The following is a 22286-nucleotide window of genomic DNA, read 5'->3' on the forward strand; positions in this document are numbered from 1 at the left end:
AATATCACAAGACCTTACGGACACCCTGTAGTTTTAAATATGCAGTCTGATTACTACTGGATTTTACTACTTAAATGTTATTGTTATCTTCTGCCAGCTGCGAAGAGCCTTGTCCACCAGGTAAACATGGCTCCATGTGTGAAAAACACTGTCCCTGTCAAAATGCTGGATCATGCCATCATGTGACTGGGGAGTGTTCCTGCCCTGCTGGATGGGTGGTATGACTGCACTTTGCATGCCTTAGCTCCTTGTAAAATTATTATGCATCATAAATCGTCCCATCTTGCAATCCTTCCTGCTAGGGCCCTGTGTGCGCACAACCATGTCGGTTCGGCTCATTCGGCATCAACTGCTCCCAGGAGTGCACGTGTCGGAATGGAGGGCTGTGTGACCACATCAGCGGTCAATGCCAATGCACGGCTGGCTACATTGGAGACAGGTACAGGACATTTACAGATGAAATGATTATGTTAAATGTTAAATCATTTTTATTTAAAATAGTGATGTCAAAGTTAATGCGTACAGTAGATCCCCACTATTGTATACTAGCGTTTGTAGACCATACACAAATAACAATGAACACAAGTAATGGAAAATGTCTGTTTTTGACACTTACGCGGTGCCCGCAGCCAACAGGTGGCCTCCAGTTCCATATGAGTCGCCAGAGAGTTTGTTCTAAAAATAGTTAGGGGAATTGATATCCATTGCGACAGAGCATCATCGGGATTCAGCTTTCTACGAAGAAGCTGTTCCTTAGGCCCACGGTCCTACTCCAGATGCTCCACAGCCTCCTGTCTGAGTGAATGGGATCAAAGAGAGGGTGTGCAAGTTGGGTGGTATCCTTGGTGATGCAGAGAGCCCTCTGGTGGGAAGGAAGCTCCCCATGATCTTCTGAGCAGCTTTCACCACCCTCTGCAGTGCCTTCCTCTATTTAGTTGTGCAGATGCTGTGCCACAGTGTTATGCTGGTGATGAGGGTGCTCTCCACCACACATCTGTAGCAACTACTAAAGATTGAGCTCTCTAGTCGAGCACACCGCAGCTTCCTGACAAAGTCAAAGCGCTGGTGTGCTTTTTTGAGCAGACAGGAAGTGTTGTGGCTGCAGGTGAGGTCCCTGGATAGATGAACCCCAAGATACCTGAAGATGGAGACAATTCGCCCTACCGCCCTACTCCAATGTGCAGGGCGGAAGTGGGGTGTCTGATCTTCCTGCTGTTCACCGCCATCTCCTTGGTCTTTTTTACATTGATGAGAAGGTTGTTGCCAATCCACCAGATGTTCTACCTCCTCTCTGTATGCTGACTCATAGTTGTCTGTGATGCGTCGCATTACTGTTGTGTTGTCCACAAACTTCACAATGTGACAGCTGGGGTGTTTAGTAGTGCTGTCATAGGTCTTTAGCACGAAGAGCAGTGGGCACAGCACACATCCCTGGCTGGTGCCAATGCTGAGGGTGATACAAGGGGATAAAGTGTTGTGAATCCTGACAGTTTTTGGTCTGTTGGTCAGAAAGTCCAGGACCCAGTTTCTCAGTAAGGGACTCAGCCCTATAGCATGTCCAGCTTTTTCACCAGTGTCTGTGGGATGATGGTGTTGAAGGCGCAGGTCAAGAGCAGGCCAACATAGGAGTTCCTGCTCTCCAGGTGAGTAAGGCTGTGTTGGCCACTCATAAGATTGCGTCATGAGTGGAGTGGTTCTTCTTGTAGGTATACTGGTGAGGGTCCACAGTGACATTGATGAAGGTCTTTATCTGGCCCATGATCAGCTTCTCGAAGCACTTTATGACTATCGGTAGTCATTCAGACCTGTCACTGTAGAGCTCATTGGTATAGGAACGATGGACACTGTCTTCAAGCAGGTTAGTACAGTTACTAGTAAAGGTAACGTTAGTAACACCCTTATCATATAAAGCCATTATTCAGAACACTGATTATCACGTGTTTATATATTATTACCTGCTTAGGATGAGTGAGATGTTTTTTTTCTGCAGAAAAAAACAGTCTATTTTGAGAGTTCTTTTTCTATTCCAATAATAAATATTGGTGAATTGACAGTGATGCGAATGCTAAATCACAAATATGCACAGCTCTGCCGTATTTAGTGAAAAAAGTGGTAACAAAAACTATGATGCAAAAGCAAATAACAAAAAGGGCACCAAGAAAAAACAAACAAACAGATAAAATAAAGACTCGACAAGTCTTGTAAAAGATGCGGGACAGAGTAACGAGCCAAGCAGGAAGATGTCAAAACTGCATGACTGCAGAAGACCGAAACGAGGAAGAAAACACTAAGTTTAATGCATACACAAACAATACCAAATATATCAAAACTATTTAAATTACGACGGATGTGCAGAGGGACAAGCGGTAGAAAATGGATGGATGGATGGAGATTGAATGAGACTGATTCATACGCAGCCTTCATATTTAGATACACTTTTCACTATTTTTTCCCAGCATTCATCACAAAAACTGATTCATCCATATGAAGAGCCATTTGATGTTTATTGACAGTTTTTCACCATTATCTCCAACAGTAAAGGAAAAAGACCATCAGAGATCTCACATCTCTTTTTGTGTTTTTTTCTGTGTACATCTCATGACTCTCAATCGCCCCACAATAAAAAACACGAGCCTCCACCAGGGGAGCAGTGTAGCATACCCAGATGTAACACCTCTTTTGCACAATCAGCCTTTTCATATAAAGCGATAAAGGAATGGAACGACTTCACAACAAATCTGAAAAGTCAAAGAGATTCCTTTACAGTTGAACTGAAAAAGTGGCTTTGAAGGAATCAATGCTGCTCACACTGAAGTGGGCAATGTATTTGACCCACATGTCAACTTAATGTGTATTATATTCATGCATGTTAGGAGCTGTGAGGTGTGTCTGTGGAAATATGGTTGTTTTTTTACAAATGATGACAGATGTGAACAAAGGCATGTATTGTCTATGTGTGATGATGTAAATGAGAGGTGTGGTTGTAATGTATATGGTAAATGGTTTATACTTGTATAGCGCTTTTCTACCTTGTTTAAGGAACTCAAAGCGCTTTGACACTATTTCCACATTCACTCATTCATACACACATTCACACACTGATGGTGGGAGCTGCCATGCAAGGCGCTAATTAGGACCCATCAGGAGCAAGGGTGAAGTGTCTTGCTCAAAGACACAACGGACATGACTAGGATGGTAGAAGGTGGGGATTGAACCAGTAACCCTCAGATTGCTGGCATGGCCACACTCCCAACTTCGCCACGCCGTCCCCATATATGTACTGTATGTGTCAATGAGAGGGCATTTTTATGACTGTTCTTAATTTGATTGCATGCTATAGTATAATTTGATTGTTATAATTGTATTGCATGCTATAGTATAATTTGATTGTTATAATTTTATTGCATGCTATAGTATAATTTGATTGTTATAATTTATTGCATGCTATTGTATATTTTTAATTTAGGTAACCAGGGACTGCAGATGTAAATTAGCTATTTAGCTATAATCTTGTGCAGATCATATCTGCCTTTGAGCTAAATGTCTTGCATTGTCCCTTCAAATAAAGACTTAACTAAACTAATACATCCATTTATTTTAGGTCCAGACAGGTAAATTGAAAGCTTTGGTTCCTTTCCATCCTGTCGTCGTTCTCAGCAAAGATAAGAGTAATGCTGAAGTCAACGTGATTTGAACATGATATTAAACAGACATTCTTACTAAGACAATTTAATGGAGTCATTTGTCATCTTCTGGTTGCTTTTAGGTTGCGGAGACGGTGTTGCTGTGGAGACGTTGGCTTAACTCTGTTCATAAGAAACTTTTACTACCGATGCACAAACCTGATAAATTACAGGTTCTGTATTTAAAATTTTATCTGGATCTGTAATGTTTAATCTAATGTGTTTGTACTGTGAGTACAGTGGAACCAGTTTGTGTCGACGCCCTTCAGACTGGCTGACAACATATGTTGTTGTCTTATCATACCTGTCTACATTTGCATTTGAAAATAAGAAACATTTCCCGGTAAAATAGGGTTTCAAAAATGGTGTTCCTTAGTATTGTAACATTAACATTTTCCAACACAAGCAAAGCTAACATGTTCAGCAACTAACACTAACCCATAAATTCCACCACGCGTGTGTTTATTGCGGCGATATGTTTATAAATAAATGGGTTATACTTGTATAGCGCTTTCCTACCTTCAAGGTACTCAAAGCGCTTTGACAGTATTTCCACATTCACCCATTCACACACACTGATGGCGGGAGCTGCCATGCAAGGCGCTAACCAGCACCCATCAGGAGCAAGGGGGAAGTGTTTTGCCCAAGGACACAACGGACATGACTAGGATGGTAGAAGGTGGGGATTGAACCCCAGTAACCAGCAACCAGTAACCAGCAACCCTCCGATTGCTGGCACGGCCACTCTACCAACTTCGCCACGCCATCCCCTTTCCATTCCATTTGTTTCCATTCTAGTCTGTGTCAACTTTCACCAGCTGTACTTTGTTGCTTTGCTACTGCGTCTGCAGCCACCATGCTCTCTGGAGCTCTATGAAGAAAATACGCTGGGCTTCTATTGTCAGATGTTGTAGCAAAGCCGTTGAAATTGAGCAGATATAAGGGTAAAGCGCGATAGGAAGTACAACACACAAACAAATAATGCTTATTGATTTTCAGGATAAAATTTGTTTAATAATAAGTTGCTGGTGTTAAAAGCACAACAATCTGGAAAAAAAGACAAATCTAAGCAGATCCACCCCTTTTCTATTTTCCTCCTGTTGGATCTTCTTCATTGCCTCGCACAAATGTGTGCAGTTTCACCATATAAAACTTGTCGGTCTTTCAGGAATGCTGTCAGGCAGAGCGGAAATGTGAAATGCCCTACATTCAGCCAGTGAGTGTTTAGCGGAGCACAGAGCTCGCAGCACAGACGTGCACCCCGTGGATTTCCATGGTTAGAGCCTGATCTACTTCACGTTATACTGGGGAACTGGGTTTTGAACTTCCTAACCAACTGACCACCAGTGTTGGGTTGATTACTGAAAACCAGTAACTAGTTACAGTTACTAGTTACTTTATTTCAAAAGTAACTCAGTTACTAACTCAGTTACTTACACCAAAAAGTAATGTGTTACTGTGAAAATTAACTATTTAGTTACTTCTTTTTTTCTTCTTTTTTTTTTAAGGCTCCCCTTAATGCCCTTTTAGCCTTCATTTCAGTACTGTTATTGCACTGGGGAATAATCCAATCTGTTGATCAACTTGACATGCATTTGCGTCACTGAACTCTGCTAAGCAATGTGGTCTACATACAACACACAAAGACAAAGATATGTTTCAAAGGGCCAATTTATTTCAGGCCAGAACAAATTGACAAAACTATTTTAAATATCTGCAACATAACATACATAAGTAACAAACAGCATAATAACAGCATAGCTGTAAACCTGGTTCACCCAAGGAAGGCACACATGACATACACAAAGCCTAACCAGGCATTTTTTTTCTCAAGGAATTCGGAAATAAAATCATGTATTCAGGAGCTCAACACTGTACTGACGCCCAGAACACTCTACACATTTCCGAGGTTTTAGTTTAGAAATAGGGAAAGATTGCCCTGGCCCACTAGGATCCCTCTTTATGTTTGTGAACTTTATAGTCTATACATTTAGAGTGATGTGATAATCAAACACTCTAGAAGTCTAGAATGAAAGAGTATATAAGAGAATTGACAGAGTGTGTACCTTCAATGATGAATGATGAGCAGAGGCAGAGTTTGGAGTGTTTTCTTTAGCTCGCTTTCCATGTTTATGTACTCAACTGTCCAGGTACTTGGAACATGTTTTCCGTGCCATTTGCTGTTTGACGCCGGTATCATGCTAATTAGCTGCCTGAAAGCGGGTGACTCCACTGTAGAAATAGCCTGCATGTCTTCTAGCACATACACTGCAATGGCTCTATCAATGTTGTCCTGGCTAGCAGTCCCTCCGTTAAAATCCTTAAGTGGCGCTGAAGTGGCATCGGAGTCTGTGTCTCTCTTTACTAGCTTTGTCGAAGCATGTTGCTTATGTAGCTGTTTCAGCAGATTTGAATTGCTGTTTTGGGCAGTATTCCCGGGCACGGTCACTGCTGCTGCTCACTGCTCCCCTCACCTCCCAGAGGGTGATCAAGGGTGATGGGTCAAATGCAGAGAATAATTTCGCCACACCTAGTGTGTGTGTGACAATCATTGGCACTTTAACTTTAACTTTAAGTACAAACATACATGGGATCTTTAATCCAAGACATAACTTACATTTGACTAAAATTTCATTTTCTTTGTGCTCGACAAAAGAAAAGTATTGAGAATGTCTCCATGTTAAGAAACTCGACTTCTGGCTTCGCCATGATGTCTTGTTAGTTTTTATGAGAGTAGCATATGTGTGTGTGTGTGGCCCTTTAAGATATGACAGCATGTGAGGTGAGTGTCGTCAGTGAGTGAGTGGGCGAGAGAGGTGAGGGAGCGGCAACAGTGAGTGCGTGCAGGTGCTCTGGCTTGGTGGATGGCTGCGTGCGAGACACCAATAAAGTCACAAAGTTGCAACAAACGGCCGGCCTCGTCATTTACCCTCGAGTCCGGAGCTGTAAAGACCCACTGCCGGGTAAAGTGAAGGTTGTTAGCCCCGAAGTACATAGGCCCTGGAGGAACAACTCCCCTGCGCTCCTCAACTACGGTCTGGGAGTCCCCCACCACCCACACAAAGCACGCCTTTTCTTTTCCTTGTGACACAGAAGGACGACACCGCAGCGCTCCAATAAAACACACTCAGATCTTCTGTTTCTGGCCGATACTACATAAAAAATAATGTAAAATAACGCAGTAACGCATCATGTAGTAACAATAACTGAGTTACTGAATATAAAAAATGACGCGTTAGATTACTAGTTACCGCCGAAAATAACGGTGTTACAGTCCCAACACTGCTGACCACAGACTATCAGGATCCACAACACGGTGTCCTCTTCCATCTCCCTCAGCACAGGCTCCCCCCAGGGATGTGTGCTGAGCCCCCTTCTCTTCACACTGCTGACCTATGACTGCACTGCTCAACACCTCAGCTGTCATATTGTGACGTTTGCAGACGACACAACAGTAGTGGGACTCATCACAGAGAACGATGAGTCAGAGTACAAAGAACAGTTAGAACATCTGGTGTATTCGGGCAAAAGCAACACCCTTCTCATTAATGTAAAACAACACAGCAAATGTTGGCATTCATACACTCCCCTTCTGCCTGGCACATCGGAGAAGCAACTGTGAAAGTGGTCTATAGCTTTTGGTACCTTGGGGTTGTTTTATCCAGGGACCTCACCTGGAGCCAACACTTTCTATCTGCTCAATAAGGCCCATGTGGGTCTCTACTTCTTCAGGAAGCTTTGGCATGCTGGACTAGGGAGTTCCATCCTTTGAAGCTTCCACATATGTGTGGTGGGTAGCATCCTCAGCACCAGCACAACAGTGATGGCACAGCAGCTGCACGGCTGAAGGGAGGAAGGCACTGCAGAGGTGAAAGCTGCTCAGATGATCTTGAAAAGCAGCCTTCTCTCCACCACAGACCTCATCAGGAAATGCAGAAAGAGGGCCCCCACCCACCTTGCACACCTTCTCTTTGATCCCCTCCTCCGGAGGCTGTGGAACATCTGGAGTAAGGACTGTCATATATGTTGCATATATATGTATGTGCTGCTGTTGCTTTAAGGACTTTGCGACAGCTGCCGTAAAGGAGGTGTGTTGCTAGCGTGGTTGCTATGTTTTGCGGTGAGTCGTAAAAGTGTTCGTCACATGTTTGTACCCTGCTAAAATCTAAGTAAAGTTATTCATTGGATATACCTTTTGTTTTTTTGAACTTCATTACATGGTGTCAGAAGTAACGGACTATCACGTCGCGGCAAGAAAATGGCCAAGTTTAATCCTCCGGATAGTTTTGCGTTCGACCGACCAAATGAATGGGGAGATTGGAAACAACGTTTCCAACTGTACCGCATAGCAACAAAACTAGCAAAGGAGGACGGCGAAGTACAAGTCAGTTGCCTGATATATGCTATGGGTCCAGAGGCTGAAAACATTTTCAAGTCGTTCACATTGTCAGAGGATGATCAGAAAAAGTTTGACGTTGGGTTAGGAAAATACGACGAGTACTTTTATCCCAAACGGAACGTGATCCACGAGCGCGCATGTTTCTACCAGAGAGGACAGCGGCCCGGTGAGAAAGTTGAAATGTTTATCAGAGCTCTTTATGATTTATCCGAACACCGTGACTTTGGAGCAGCGAGGGACGACCACATTCGTGACCGCATAGTTGTGGGTATTGTGGACAAAGACTTGTCGCACAATCTGCAGCTGGAGGCTGGTTTGACGCTAACCCAAACTATACAGACTGTTCGCCAGTCCGAAGAGGTGAATGCACAAGTGCACCAGCAACAAGGAGAGGCGTGCACGGCGGTGCAGGAGATTGCCCGCGGACGTGGGAAATTTGCATATAGAGGAAAACAACAGTGGAGAAATAAAAGGGAAAGTGGACAGCAAGAAGCACCAAAAATGCCTAAATGTGGCAGATGTGGAAAAATACAGCACAAAGACCATGAAAGGTGTCCAGCCCTGAAATCAACATGCCACAAATGCAAAAAGGGGGGTCACTGGGAAATTAAATGTCATACAAAGGCAGTCAGAGAAGTGACAGAGACAGAGCCTGTCTCACAGACTCCATACTTTCTAGGCGCAGTCACCAATATAAACAAAAATATTGACAAGTGGACTGTAAAGATTGTAATCTGAGTGACACCAGTTACATTTAAAATTGATAATGGGGCAGATCTAAATATTATGGAAGAAGAGACTTTCAACATGTTATGCCCTAAGCAGCAACTGGTGCAGTCAAATATCCCACCAATGAGCAGTCCTGGGGGTCAGCTGATATGTGTGGGGAAGTTTCAAACTAATGCAAAGTACAAAGAGAAGCACTACTAATTCCCAGTGTATGTTATCTGCAGCTTAACTGCAAACAACCTGCTGGGCAGAGACACAGCATGTGCAATGGGGCTGGTGAAGCGCATTGAAGAAGTGCACAGTGCATTTGGAGAACATGGAACCCTCAAAACAGACCCAGTTAAAATACTTTTAAAGGACAATGCTGAGCCATATGCAGTGTATACAGCCCGCAGGGTACCACTGCCTCTCATACAGAAGGTCAAAGAGGAGCTACTGCGTAAGGAGAAAAATGCTGTAATTGAAAAAGTGACTGAGCCTACAGACTGGTGTGCACCGATGGTACCAGTTGCAAGAAAGAACAACAAAGTGCGCATCTGCATGTACCTGAAGAGGCTAAACGATTCCGTAAGGAGAGAGAGGTACGTCCTCCCAACTGCTGAGGAAATAACTGCAAAGCTGAGTGGCGCTACAATGTTTACATCACTATACGCTGCCTCAGGGTTTTGGCAGATACCCCTAGATCCCGAAAGCAGTAAGTTAACTACCTTCATAACACCCTTCGGGAGGTACTCTTTTAAGCAGCTCCCATTCGGCATCACAAGTGCTCCAGAAATCTTCCAACGGAAAATGGCGGAGACTCTGAATGGCTTGGATGGAGTAGCTGTTTACATGGATGACATCCTGGTGTATGGAAACACTCCAGAACAGCACGACCAGCATCTAACAAAGGTGCTGGAGAGAGTCAAGTCAGCTGGCCTAAAGCTAAACAGAGACAAGTGTGTGTTCAGACAGAAGCAACTTAACTTCCTTGGCCAGGTGATCGACAAAACAGGTGTGAAACCGGATCCCAATAAAGTCAAAGCCATCAGAGAACTACCACCACCTCAGAACGTACAGGAACTCAGACGTGTCCTTGGAATGTTCACGTTCCTGGGAAAATATATCCCAAATCTGTCAACAGTGGGCCAGCCACTTTATGAACTGTTGAGATCCCAAACCGAATGGACGTGGGACCATGCACAGCAGGAGGCGTTCCAGCGCATCAAGGACATCCTGTCTACTTCTCCAGTTCTAAAGTTCTACTACGTGAATCGACCTACAACAGTGTCGGCTGATGCTAGTAGCTACGGCATCGGCGGAGTGCTGCTGCAACTACACGATGGTGACTGGAAGCCAGTCGCTTATTGCTCACGTCGTCTGTCTGAGGCGGAAACCAGATATCGAAAAGGAGTGCCTGGCAAGCGTCTGGGCGTGTGAAAGGTTTGAGAAGTACCTTGTGGGCCTTGAGAACTTTAGGCTAGTCACTGATCACAAGCCCTTGGTGCCGCTAATGAACAAGAAAGATTTGGATAATGTTCCGATACGGTGCCAGAGACTGTTAATGAGACTAATGAGATTTAAGCCAACCGCCGAATATGCACCAGGAAAGACCTTGACTGTAGCGGACACCCTGTCGCGTAGTCCACTGCAGAACGTGACAGAGGTGACCGACATTCACTCAGATGTGGAATGTTATATTGCAGCCGTTGTTGACAACATGCCAGCTACACCACAAAAGCTTGGGACCATAAGAGCAGCCACAGCAGCTGACAGCAACTTGCAGATGGTGCTTAAATGTGTCAAGTCAAGATGGCCGGACTATGTGACTGATGTTGCACTAGCCGTCAGAGACTATTACCCTATAAGGAGTGAACTGTCGGAGTACAATGGAATCATCACAAGAGGATGTGCTAGAATTCAGCACGATTCCCCTTCCCTCTCCTTTCCTTGGCTGGCCTGCGCTCACACGTTTGCTTGTTCCCTGATCTTCTACGCTGCTATGTTAGTGTAATCGTTTTGATTATTTCCGGTATTATTTTGAGTAAACTAAAATAAGCTGTGTACTTGCAAGAGGGGTGATTGCAGTAATTCAATGACATGTCTTTAGTATGCGCATGAAGGTACAGTAATCTCAAAGGTGCAAATGTGCTCTGGGTTTTTTACCTTGGATTATTGGAGTATTTTTATTTATTTGTATTATGAAGTCGATCAGTTTCAGAACTTACAAGGAGTGATCACAATAAAGTCATTATTTTACTCTATACTACCATCTTACTCCATGTTGCACGCATGCAAGTGTGTGTGCAGATAATGGCGTATACCTCTTCCAGTTGTTGGGGGCAGATCAGTGCGCTCACACGAGCCCTGCCTCCTTGTTGTTGCTCTCTTTGCTGAGCTCGGAGACTTCCTGGTGTGCAGGAAATGTGCATCTTTGACAAGAGTTTCCAACTTTTTGCAAAACCATTAATGCATCCATGCTGAGTTCTGACTGGTGGTTGGATGAGCATGAAGAAATCAAGTGAAAGGAAGGCGAAGCAGGTGTCTGTGTATGTGTATGTGTGTGTGTGTGTGTGTGTGTGTGTGTGTGTGTGTGCAGTGACTGAGACATAAGCGATAGTTTGCCACCTGACCTCCGAGGAAAGCTAACCATAGATACTGAACATCCCAAAAAATAAAAACCTCAGAGGAAAATTCTGCATGGACAGACTACTTTGCCTGCTTACCTGTGCACTGGATGCACTGTAGGAAGGGGATTCATACAATATGTCGCAGTTTAGAAATAGGCGATGGCCTCACTTTGCAGCGCAGTACATAATGCATGAAGGAGTTCCAGCGGTCTGACTAATTGGTATCTGTTATATATGCGCATTGCAATTGTGTTTGTTGTATTTCGTAAAAAGGATTAAAAAACGTTAACAAATTGTGTTATTTTTTACGGCTCCAGAGTTGTTGTTTTTTCCAGAGGGAACAAAATGTATCTTTTGATTGTAAAGGTTGCCATCTTTGTACTAGCCAAATTTTCGACTATTGTAGGTGCACTCTTGTCGTGTGGGTTCTTGTTAAGGGTATTTGGACCTTCGTAAATACACCTTTCTCTGTATGCAAGTACTGGCAGTACTTCAGTACTACTCATACCAGTCCATGCAGTCTTTTTGTTAGCGCTGCATTTGAGTGTTACTGAGGGAGTCAGCATAATGTGGAGCCCTTCGCTCTTATATTGATGTGAATGCACTCGATAGTCAGTGGTGAGAGTAAAAAGGATGGCTCACTGTAGTCGATTAAATAGTTCAGAATCCTTGTTGGGATGAAGCCCTATTCATCATCTTTGTGAAATGTTATGCAACGTTTGATAACCTTCACATTCGCTTTTTGAAAAGTAACTGAGAGTAACTGATGCCTGTTTGGGATGGTGTCTCGATACACTGGCAAAGGAGTTTCTGTCACTACAATATTCCCGCCTTGCACTATCAGGTTTCTTGATGATTGCCACCCTTGTTGGTCTACTCCTGCTCTGGTCCAGCTTCGCCCAACACCAAATAATTCCAAACATTTAATAAAGTCAAAGACAGATAGGGAAACAAGAGAAGTATCCCATATTTTTCTTTTTAAAGGAAATATGTACAACAGATATGGGCATCTCCATCAACAATATGATTTGCTTGAGCAGCTAAAAAAAAAGAAAGTGTGACATCCTGCAAGCTGGATTGTGTATGCGTATCATGGGTGCGTGGCCTTTGAGGGTCAGAGAGGGTTTTGGCGCAACTTGCAATGATTGTGTTAATTAAATAAGAACTATTTTGTATGATCATTATTAGCATTTATCAAATCCATTATTAATCTTTAAGTTTGAGGCTGGCTGACAAACAATCATTTTTTAATTAGCTTTATAACACGTTTGAATTGTAATCACAGTAAATTGCTTGCTTCAATGAAGTTTAAAGAAGACTCCAGTATTTGGACACAAATGCAATTGTATTGTTAGAATGTCATATGCGAACATTTTTAATTGTTTACTTGAATGTGCATCATTAATTTGCCCAAAACTTGATAACAGTTTTATCTAAAGTCCCGTTGAGATTTATTTTGGAGACAGAAAAGTAGAAAATCATCATACGTCCCATTTCACTATTAATTCTGTATTAACTATTAAATGTTTATATATTTTGGAGTTTCTAACTCATTTGGAATTGTTAATTACTTGTGTTAATATAACTTATTTAAATGTTGCATTCACACAGGTGCCAAGAGGAGTGTCCAGTTGGTACTTATGGACCACAGTGTGCTCATAAATGTGACTGCTGGAATGGAGCCAAGTGCTACCACATCAATGGCGCCTGTCTTTGCAGCGAGGGCTTCAAGGGTCCAAGCTGCCAGGACCGCTTTTGTCCAGCTGGCTTGTATGGACTGTTTTGTGACAACGACTGCCCCTGCAAAACTGCAAACACACTCAGGTGCTAAAACACATGACATTATACATTATATACCGTATATGTGTTTTCTCTTTCAAACCTTGCTCAGTATCTCCATATGTAAAGGTACCTTCTGGCATGACCAATCACAGAGAGCCGCAACGTCTATCCTGAGACCAATTGTCATTGACATAAGGGGCAGGCCCAACCTCTTATATAAACTACTGAGGTGTGCATATAACCGCCAGCGCTGCCAGAGGAACGATAATTATCGCAGTTGTAAATTAACTTTTGTTCAATCAATAATTCCCAAAATCAAACACAAACAGGATCCATCATGCACTGCCTCTGATGTTGTGCATTACGTCAGTCTTTACAGCGAGTGGCAACTTTTATACCACAGTGCTTTTAGTTTTATTTAAAGGTAAAACTACACTACAAGCAATATTATACACTGTTTGCTATAAATTGTGTATGTGTGACAATTTTCCTCAAAATACAATAATTTCAAAATTTCTCATTTACCATATCTGGGAAGGATCGTCTTTGTGGGATGTTTCGCTGGGCTGAACTTTTTAAATCACCACTGCATGAGGGGCATTCTTGAACTTTAGTCGCATGGGTGTAGTACTTCTTGCTGCTAGACCTGCGGCATCATCTCAGTCGTACGGTTTGGAATTCCGAGGTGTCCCATGACATCAGCAGAAAGGGAGGTGATGTCATTCCGTTTGAGTCTTCTGTCATATTGTGATTCCCGAAGGAATTAATAGGAAACGATGGGATATTTTTAACCATCAAGATTTATTTGGCTGCTATTTCAGCTTGTTAGCTATGGGAATGTTTGGTCAGCACATGTAAGGTTTAGGAAGGGAGCCTCCATCTGAAATTATTTCACGGAACTTAGCAGCTGTGTTAGAGACACTTGCAGGTCAGCAATTTGAGAAGTTGGAGTATGCTGAAATGAAAGTGTTTTTTCTCAAGACAATCCTGTTGTTGGCTCTCACATTGGATCAATCAGATAAGTGGACTGCGTGCGCTTTCATTACACACGTTGGGGTAGCGTGGTTCGGTTGGTAGAGCGGTCGTGCCAGCCACTTGAGGGTTCCAGGTTTGATCCCCGCTTTCGCCATCCCAGTCACTGTCCTTGGGCAAGATACTTTACCCATCTGCTGAGGACCTGAGGACTATCCTGAATTTACCAGTTCAACCTGGAGCACATGTCTTGTGCTGAAATATACAACTATTCCATCAGTTTGCATCCCAATGAGAGCGGACATTGTAAGTGACTGTTTTGTTATGTTTTTATTTTCCATGAAACGTTTAGCATTAATGCTACATGATAACGCTACGAGAATGGCTTAGTGCGGGGGTGTCCAAACTTTTTGACTCGGGGGCCGGAATCGGCTAAAAAAAATTGGCCGGGGGCCAAAAGCCATCTGCATGTAAAGTAACAATATATAAACACACATATACAGTATATAGCCTAAATGTGTACATATATACATATTATATATATGTATATACATATATATATATATTTATTTATTTATGTATCATAGATAATAAATATATGTGTAATGTAATTAAATAGTACTAAATACATTTGATATTGAAATCACTATACTAACTTCAGTTGTTTTTTTAGTATTATTTATTACAACTGTTTGTGCTGTCTTAGAGTGATCTGTGATCACGTTTACACAGCTGTTTTTACACGTAATCTGCCATTGCAATGCTTTAAGTCTGTGTATTAATTTCATACCAAATTAAAAGGGGCAAGTTTGCCAAAAATGTAAACACACACACGCACATAGACACTTTTTTTTGCCACACAGCAGAGCGTTGATTGTGACATCACAACAATCTTTTGCACCAAAATAACACTTCGGTTTACATTGATGAAAGCAAGCTACAACATACTGAACAACAACACATAACTTTAACTACTTTCACTTTGACTCACAACGTCAGAATGTGACGACAATGCTAAATGAAGTATAAAAGATAAAGACTTTAACATTAAAAATATGTGAAAGTTTGACTCCTGTCTCTTTTACTTCACTGACGACCTCCTTAAAGTTTTGCAATCTATCAGAAATGTCAGGCAGCTAAAATGCGCCAAAGCGTTTTGCATATATTACTCATCATGCAGTGTAATGGATTTATATATGTGTAATTTTTAAGTATATATACGTGTTTTTATAATGTCCACAATGTTCAATGAGCAGGACGTGTGTTATCTGCGACCAGGTGTTGATGTTGACTTTATTTGTTGGTTGTAGTTCAGAAAATTGTTTGGATTGGGTCATATATATTAATGCTGTGCTAGGGGGACAAGCGGTAGAAATGGGATGGATGGATGAATCATCTTATCCATCCATCCATCCATTTTCTACCGCTTGTCCCTTTCGGAGCCTATCTCAGCTGCATTCGGGCGGAAGGCGGGGTAACATTCACACTCACATTCACACACTGGGGCCAATTTAGTGTTGCCAATCAACCTATCCGTCAATTCAAATTTGTGTTCGCCATTGATTTTAACAATGCTCACTAGAGGGTGGTATTGATACGCCAGTGCCTGACATAGGAGACTATGTGCGGACAATCGCACCCATGGGCCAATCTTCTTGTTTAAATGAATGGGTTATACTTGTATAGCACTTTTCTACCTAAGCGCTTTGACACTATTTCCACATTCACCCATTCACACACACGTTCACACACTGATGGCGGGAGCTGCCATGCAAGGCCCTAACCACGACCCATCAGGAGCAAGGGTGAAGTGTCTTGCTCAAGGACACAACGGACGTGACGAGGTTGGTAGTAGGTGGGATTGAACCAGGAACCCTCAGGTTGCTAGCATGGCCACTCTCCCAACCTCCCTACGCCGTCCCCAGTTTAACTTGCAAAGGCTTTTTTGGACACCCCTGGCTTAGTGATTCACTACAGCATTATGCCCCAAAGTAAGTGTCCAAGATTAATAATAGCAAACGCTCTTTATGCTGTTATTTTTTGTTTTTTTAAAGTAGTGTGAAGTTGCTATGCGCTATGTGAAATAAATGCGCGCAAGGAAAAAATACCAAAATACTGTATTACATGTGCCTTTTACCACATGGTTACAGCAAATGTTCTCTGAGGTTTTTGGATGTTTTTTAAAAGGCTTTGTCGGCAGAATAGATGAATACCGATTACCTGCATTTTTAGCCGCCTGGTGCAAGCAGTTTTTCACTAACTAGAATGCACAGAAAAGGGAAGGACATGTGTTCTAGTCTCACATGGCAATTGGAAATGATGGACAAAAAAATAGTGGTGCGTGCATTTTCTTGCATCACTGTCCTACTTGCATTGTATGGCGATGTGGACGCAATGCTAGGGAATGTCCGCTGATGCACACTACAGGAAATTATATGGGGACGGGCTGGCCCCTACATTCAAGACAATTGGTTTATCTCACGATAGACATGGTGGCATGGGTGCTCTAGTGATTGGTCCCCAATGAGATACTTCACTCGGTTCTCAAAGAACCGAGGTTACCCAGAGAAAGTAACCTAACATTCATAGTGCTTTAAATGCAAGAGCCGATTTGATTATGGTGGAAGCTTGTTCCACGTGCATCTCATAAATAAGAATTTTAAAGGGAAGCCCGACATGTAATGATTAAATCCAGAATTCAGTGATGAATAGGAGGTCAGCTTTATTCATGATACGTAGGAAAGACACACACAAAAAAAAAGAATTAGATTAATGGCAGGAGCTTTTTACATCAATAATGCTGCATCAGGAATAACTTGCTCAAGGACATTTTGACAGGACTGACGGGAACTGAATAGTTGCTTTTTTTCCCCAAGACAATACAAAACCTACGTATAGAGACACACTCCTAAATCAAAAAAGACTTTTATTTTGGATGAACCACATCAAAGATCGTGAGCCAGCAGGCCTTATCTCACGTCAGTGACTTTCGAACTCTCAAATGTTGAACAAGAATCCTCACACATACACACAACATTGTTTAAAAAGTATATCCAGAAGACTGTAAGCTGTTGCAGAGGTGAGGGGAGACCAACAAACATGTTCTTCTTTTTTTGACATACAGAACAAGAACATTTGACATGCCACAATGCTTGAGACAAGTGAAATAGCATACATAAGTCACACCAGGCAGTAATAAATTACCACTGGAAGCTATACCTAAAAGGTCTAAATAAATACACTCAGTAGGTATACCATTACATAAGTTCCAATTATAGTTACTTATATAGCTCAAGTTATCAGCCACATGAAGACGTATGTGGAGAACCAAAACAGTGGTACTTCGGGATACAAGTTTAATTGGTTCGTGACGCAGCTTGTACCTCAAAAAACTGGTACATCGGAAATCTAATTTTGCAAAACAGCATCACCAACTGAAATGAATAGAAATTAATTTAATCCGTGCTTGACCCCCAAACACCATAATTTCAATATGTAACATGCCTTTTAGAAAGAAAAAAAATAACTTTTAGATAATAAATATTGGATAGTAAAAAAATAAATGGAATGTACTACAAACAAGTACAGTAGTTTTATAGAGTGATGTCATAATAATGTGCCGCATTTACCTTGGAGAGTGGACTTCCACGGTTTCTCCCTCAAGCTGCTTCTCCATCAAACACACCATCAGCAGCTACTTCATATTTTTATGGATACATGTCTTCCATTTAAATATTAGTTCAACACCTTTTGCTGGCGTTATATACTGGTTCTGCCTCAGTATGGTGCAGACCAAGAGTGTGACGCTCAAACTATCTCTCCAAGTCAGCTACACTAAGGTTAATCATGTTTGGAATGATTTACTGCATTTCATTAATTAGAGGAATATCATCCAGTTCTTCTTCTCAGCACTCTCCTTCACACTCTTTGTCTTTGTTCCAGTATTTGGTAAACAAAGTTAAGTTGATTTCTGGCTATAAGCTAATGCTACTAACTAGGACTGGAAGTTCTGGTTTAGATCTGGTGAGGTTCACTGTGGCATTTGCTATGCCAATTAGCGGTGAAGAGGCTTGTTGCCCAAATATTTGCTCACAATAAAAACATAACTTTGTCACACTTTTGCTGTCTGCTTTGAGTGAGCTCCTAAAAGCAGATTGGTACAGTCCCTAATTATTGTAGTTTGTGCAATCATTGTGTCCTGTATTCATATTGTCATGCTATCACTGTCACAGAACTACAGTCTGTGAGGTTTTACCTTCTCAATATAGATCAAGATTATGGATTTTAACACATTGTGATCATGTATTAAGTTTAATTCCTGCACTTGACAAGGTATTTATTATCAACCTTGTACTTACTATGCTTGTTCCCAGCTGTCACCCTTTGTCAGGAGAATGCACCTGTGCAGCGGGATGGACGGGATTGTATTGCAATGAGACGTGTCCATCAGGTTACCACGGTGAAGCCTGTAAAGAATTGTGTGCTTGTGCCAATGGAGCAGATTGTGACGGCAGCACTGGAGCATGCATCTGTGCACCAGGATTTATAGTAAGTGTCAACATGGGCCTATATTAGGTGTTAAAGGGGCTGTTTGCAACATTTACACAGATGCCAAGAGGGCGCCAACTTCCCAATGTATTTCACACAGTATATCCTGCCATCTCACAGCTTCTCGTAGTAATGACATAAATACAAACACACGTAACACATGTACACGCATTAGCTTTGGGTGTTGTTAGCTAATAATCGCAATTTTGATTGCTACGGTTAGCTATCATTGAATGTATATTCTATCATACATACCCTTTATTTATTGAATCAAAGACACTGAAATTCCACTACATAGTGAATTTGCAAACAGCTAAAATTATACACAAAGCAAACGAGAACCTCCTACCCAAGAATATACAACAATTCTTGTCAAAAAAGAGAAATATAATCTTAGAGGAAAATGTAATTTAAAACATTTGTATGCACATACAACACTTAAGATCTTCAGTATATCAGTATGTGGAATTCAATTATGGAATGGATTAAGCAAAGCAATCAAACAATGTAATAATATGATCCTCTTCAAGAAACTCTTCAAACTTAAAGTGTTTACAAAGTACAAAGAAGAAGAACTATGATAAACATTCTGAATGTATTTCATCCATCCATTCATTCATTCTCAAAATAATCTTACTTCTCTCATCGTATGAAATATAACTTACTTCACCGATTATTATTATTATTTTTTTTTTTTTTGTGATTACTTATAGAGTATATTGTGAATACATTGAGAACAGGAGGTGAACAAAAGTTTTAGCAACTGTTATGTAAAAGAAAAGGGGTAGGATTAAATAAGCTCTGCTTCTTCCTACTCCTTTTCCAACATGTTAAAAAGAGAAACTGTACAATTGTGATGTATCATGTTGTATGCTTGCATGTTCGAAATAAAGTCAAACTCAACTCAAATCATAACAACAACATGAAATACTTTTGTATGTGTGCACACACTCCCTGCGCGTACGTGTTGAGGAGATTGACGTAAACACCAATCATTTTATACGGGCAGGTAAAAAAATGTATAACATAAACTTTGCAATTGTGAAAAACATAGACAATTGTCAAATATATGTGTTCTGTTAAGCCAGTAACAGTAACATAAGCAAGGAGGTGGTTTTCTTGTTGTATTTTTTGTTTTGAGGAAGTTGCAAACAGCCCCTTTAAGTATTATCTATACCTTTGTTTCAGAAGATTTGTATGTTTATGAATGCTTGTTATTATTGTGTTACTTTATCTAGGGGCACTTTTCTAAGAAAATAAATAATTTTAGAACAAACAAATTTTAGAAGAAAAAAAATACTCGCCGCACCAGACTATAAGCCTGTACGAAATATTTTGGAAATGTTTATTTACATACCTTAATTGCTTCCCTAGCTGCGGAAGCTAGCTCTCTAATCAGCTAAATAGACTCCATGGTGACGTTTTGGTGAATTTACGAAACTGAAAAAATACAAAAAGAATGCCGCTGTATGTTGGTAATACTAACACAGACACTTGTAAACATGTTTGCATATTCGCTAATGCTAACCACGCTAGCTGGATTACATCACGATAGCATGTACAAATATGCATAAAAAACACTCCCACAGACATCACACATGGGATGATTTAGTCAGTATGAAATGGTTTAGTTATATTGTAAAACTTACAACCTTTGCATGGAGTGACAAATGAAGAATCCTTTTGAGCAGAAACTCTATAGACGCTATAGAATAGTAGACGAAACGAGATATACTTCCGGTTCAAGGCACAAAACAGAAAGTAGATTTTCAACCCGCAGCACCTGCAGTGAGCAAACTCACTCAAAAGATGGCGCCATAGCCCAAACAGTAGAACACCTTTTTCAGTGTCTTTGTCAGTGTAATATGGAAATTGTTTGTTGAATACAAAACATTGGAGTTATTAGTGAAAAAAAATCCATATATTAGCCGCACCGTTTTATAAGCCGCAGGGTTCAAAGCGTATGAAAAAAGTAACGACTTATAGTCTGGAAAATAAGGAATGTATATAATTCAACACAAAACTACAATTACAAAAAAACAACTTCAAGATAGATACAAAATAAACGGACTAGTCTATAGTACCTTCATTGGAAACCACTTATGTCAACAATCAGTCTACGCTGGCCGACTAACAAATCCCTTGTCCACTGTGTTCTTAATACTAAAAAGTCCCTGCTGAAAGGGGTCGTATTATGCAAAACCCACTTTTCTTACCTGCTGCCACCTGTTTTTGATCCCTATAAGGACCAAAAAGTTAATACATCGATATTGCCTTGTTCCAGATGAGCTGTTTGGAGTTTTTGATGATTGTAAGGTAATCTGCCATTGTGTCGATATCTCAATAGAAGGTAGAGGTTTTCCGCAAGACGCCATTTCTATATTATGGGACATGTTTGTAATGCAAACCAAAATATGTCCGTGGTGAGACTAATAAGGTAAAATGCTCAGTTATTGGTTGTATTAACCAGCACAGATCAATACACAAACTTCCAGCCTCATCTAAAGAAGTGCCTTGTTAACTTTTGTGTTTCGTGACACTGTATCTACATGTAATCTCAGATGCGGGCAGTGAGATTTGCAGCTGGACATGGAGGCACAGAAAATACTTGCCAACCCTCCCGATTTTCCCGGGGGACTCCCGAATTTCAGTGCCCCTCCCGAAAATCTCCCGGGGCAACCATTCTCCCGAATTTCTCACAATTTCCACCTGGACAACAATATTGGGGGCGTGCCTTAAAGGCACTGCCTTTAGCGTCCTCTCTCACCTGAAACCTTCACCCCTTAACAGCCGCATGCTGTCCAGGTGTCCGCTTTTCCTCCATATAAACAGCTTGCCAGCTCAGTCACATTACAATGTAGCGATGGACGGGTTTAACAATGGTCTTTACTCGAAGATGTCAAGAAATGCTGACACGTATGATATTTTAACTGGTGTAATGATAACGTTTATGTCAAGCACACACACGCACACAAGTGAATGCAAAGCATACTTGCTCTACAGCCATACATGTCACCGTATAAACAACTTTAACACTGTTACTAATATGCGCCACACTGTGAACCCACACCCACCCACAAGAATGACAAACACATTTCGGGAGAACATCCGCACCGTAACACAACATAAACACAACAGAACAAATGCCCAGAATCCCTTGCAGCACTAACTTTTCCGGGACGCTACAATAACATCTACGGCTTTTGGAGCTCAGTGGACAACTGCACACACAACAAGAAGGAGACCAAGCAGAAGAACGAAGAGACATGGACGACGAGTAAAATCTATAATCTATAGTCAGTCTACCCCAGGGCAGCTGTGGCTACGAAAGTAGCTTACCACCACCAGGTGTGAATGAATGATGGGTTTTTAACATGTAAAGCGACTTTGGGTACTTAGAAAAGCGCTATATAAATCCCAGGTATTATTATTATTATTATTATTAAAAATAAGAAATACTCTTGCAAGTTCCAAAATGATTGGAAAAAGAATTTAATTTCATCCAGGACAGCTCGAAGGGGAAGGGGTATGCTGCCTGCACCTCAACCACTGGTCCTGGAATGG

At 41.4% G+C, this 22286-nt stretch overlaps 1 protein-coding gene across 7 annotated transcripts in view; it reads left to right on the top strand.

Moving 5' to 3' along the window:
• The window catches only part of LOC133636505 (multiple epidermal growth factor-like domains protein 11), a 388169-nt gene that overhangs the window by 271473 nt on the left and 94410 nt on the right, over window positions 1–22286 (top strand). For all 7 annotated transcript variants that reach the window (XM_062030413.1, XM_062030416.1, XM_062030415.1 and 4 more), the window contains exons 7-10: window positions 98–218; window positions 303–439; window positions 13032–13244; window positions 18548–18722. In XM_062030413.1, coding sequence (XP_061886397.1) covers window positions 98–218; window positions 303–439; window positions 13032–13244; window positions 18548–18722 — 646 coding nt within the window. The remainder of the gene's footprint in view (window positions 1–97; window positions 219–302; window positions 440–13031; window positions 13245–18547; window positions 18723–22286) is intronic.

The sequence above is a fragment of the Entelurus aequoreus genome, linkage group LG02, assembly GCF_033978785.1.
Source record: "Entelurus aequoreus isolate RoL-2023_Sb linkage group LG02, RoL_Eaeq_v1.1, whole genome shotgun sequence".
NCBI classification, from domain to species: domain Eukaryota; kingdom Metazoa; phylum Chordata; class Actinopteri; order Syngnathiformes; family Syngnathidae; genus Entelurus; species Entelurus aequoreus.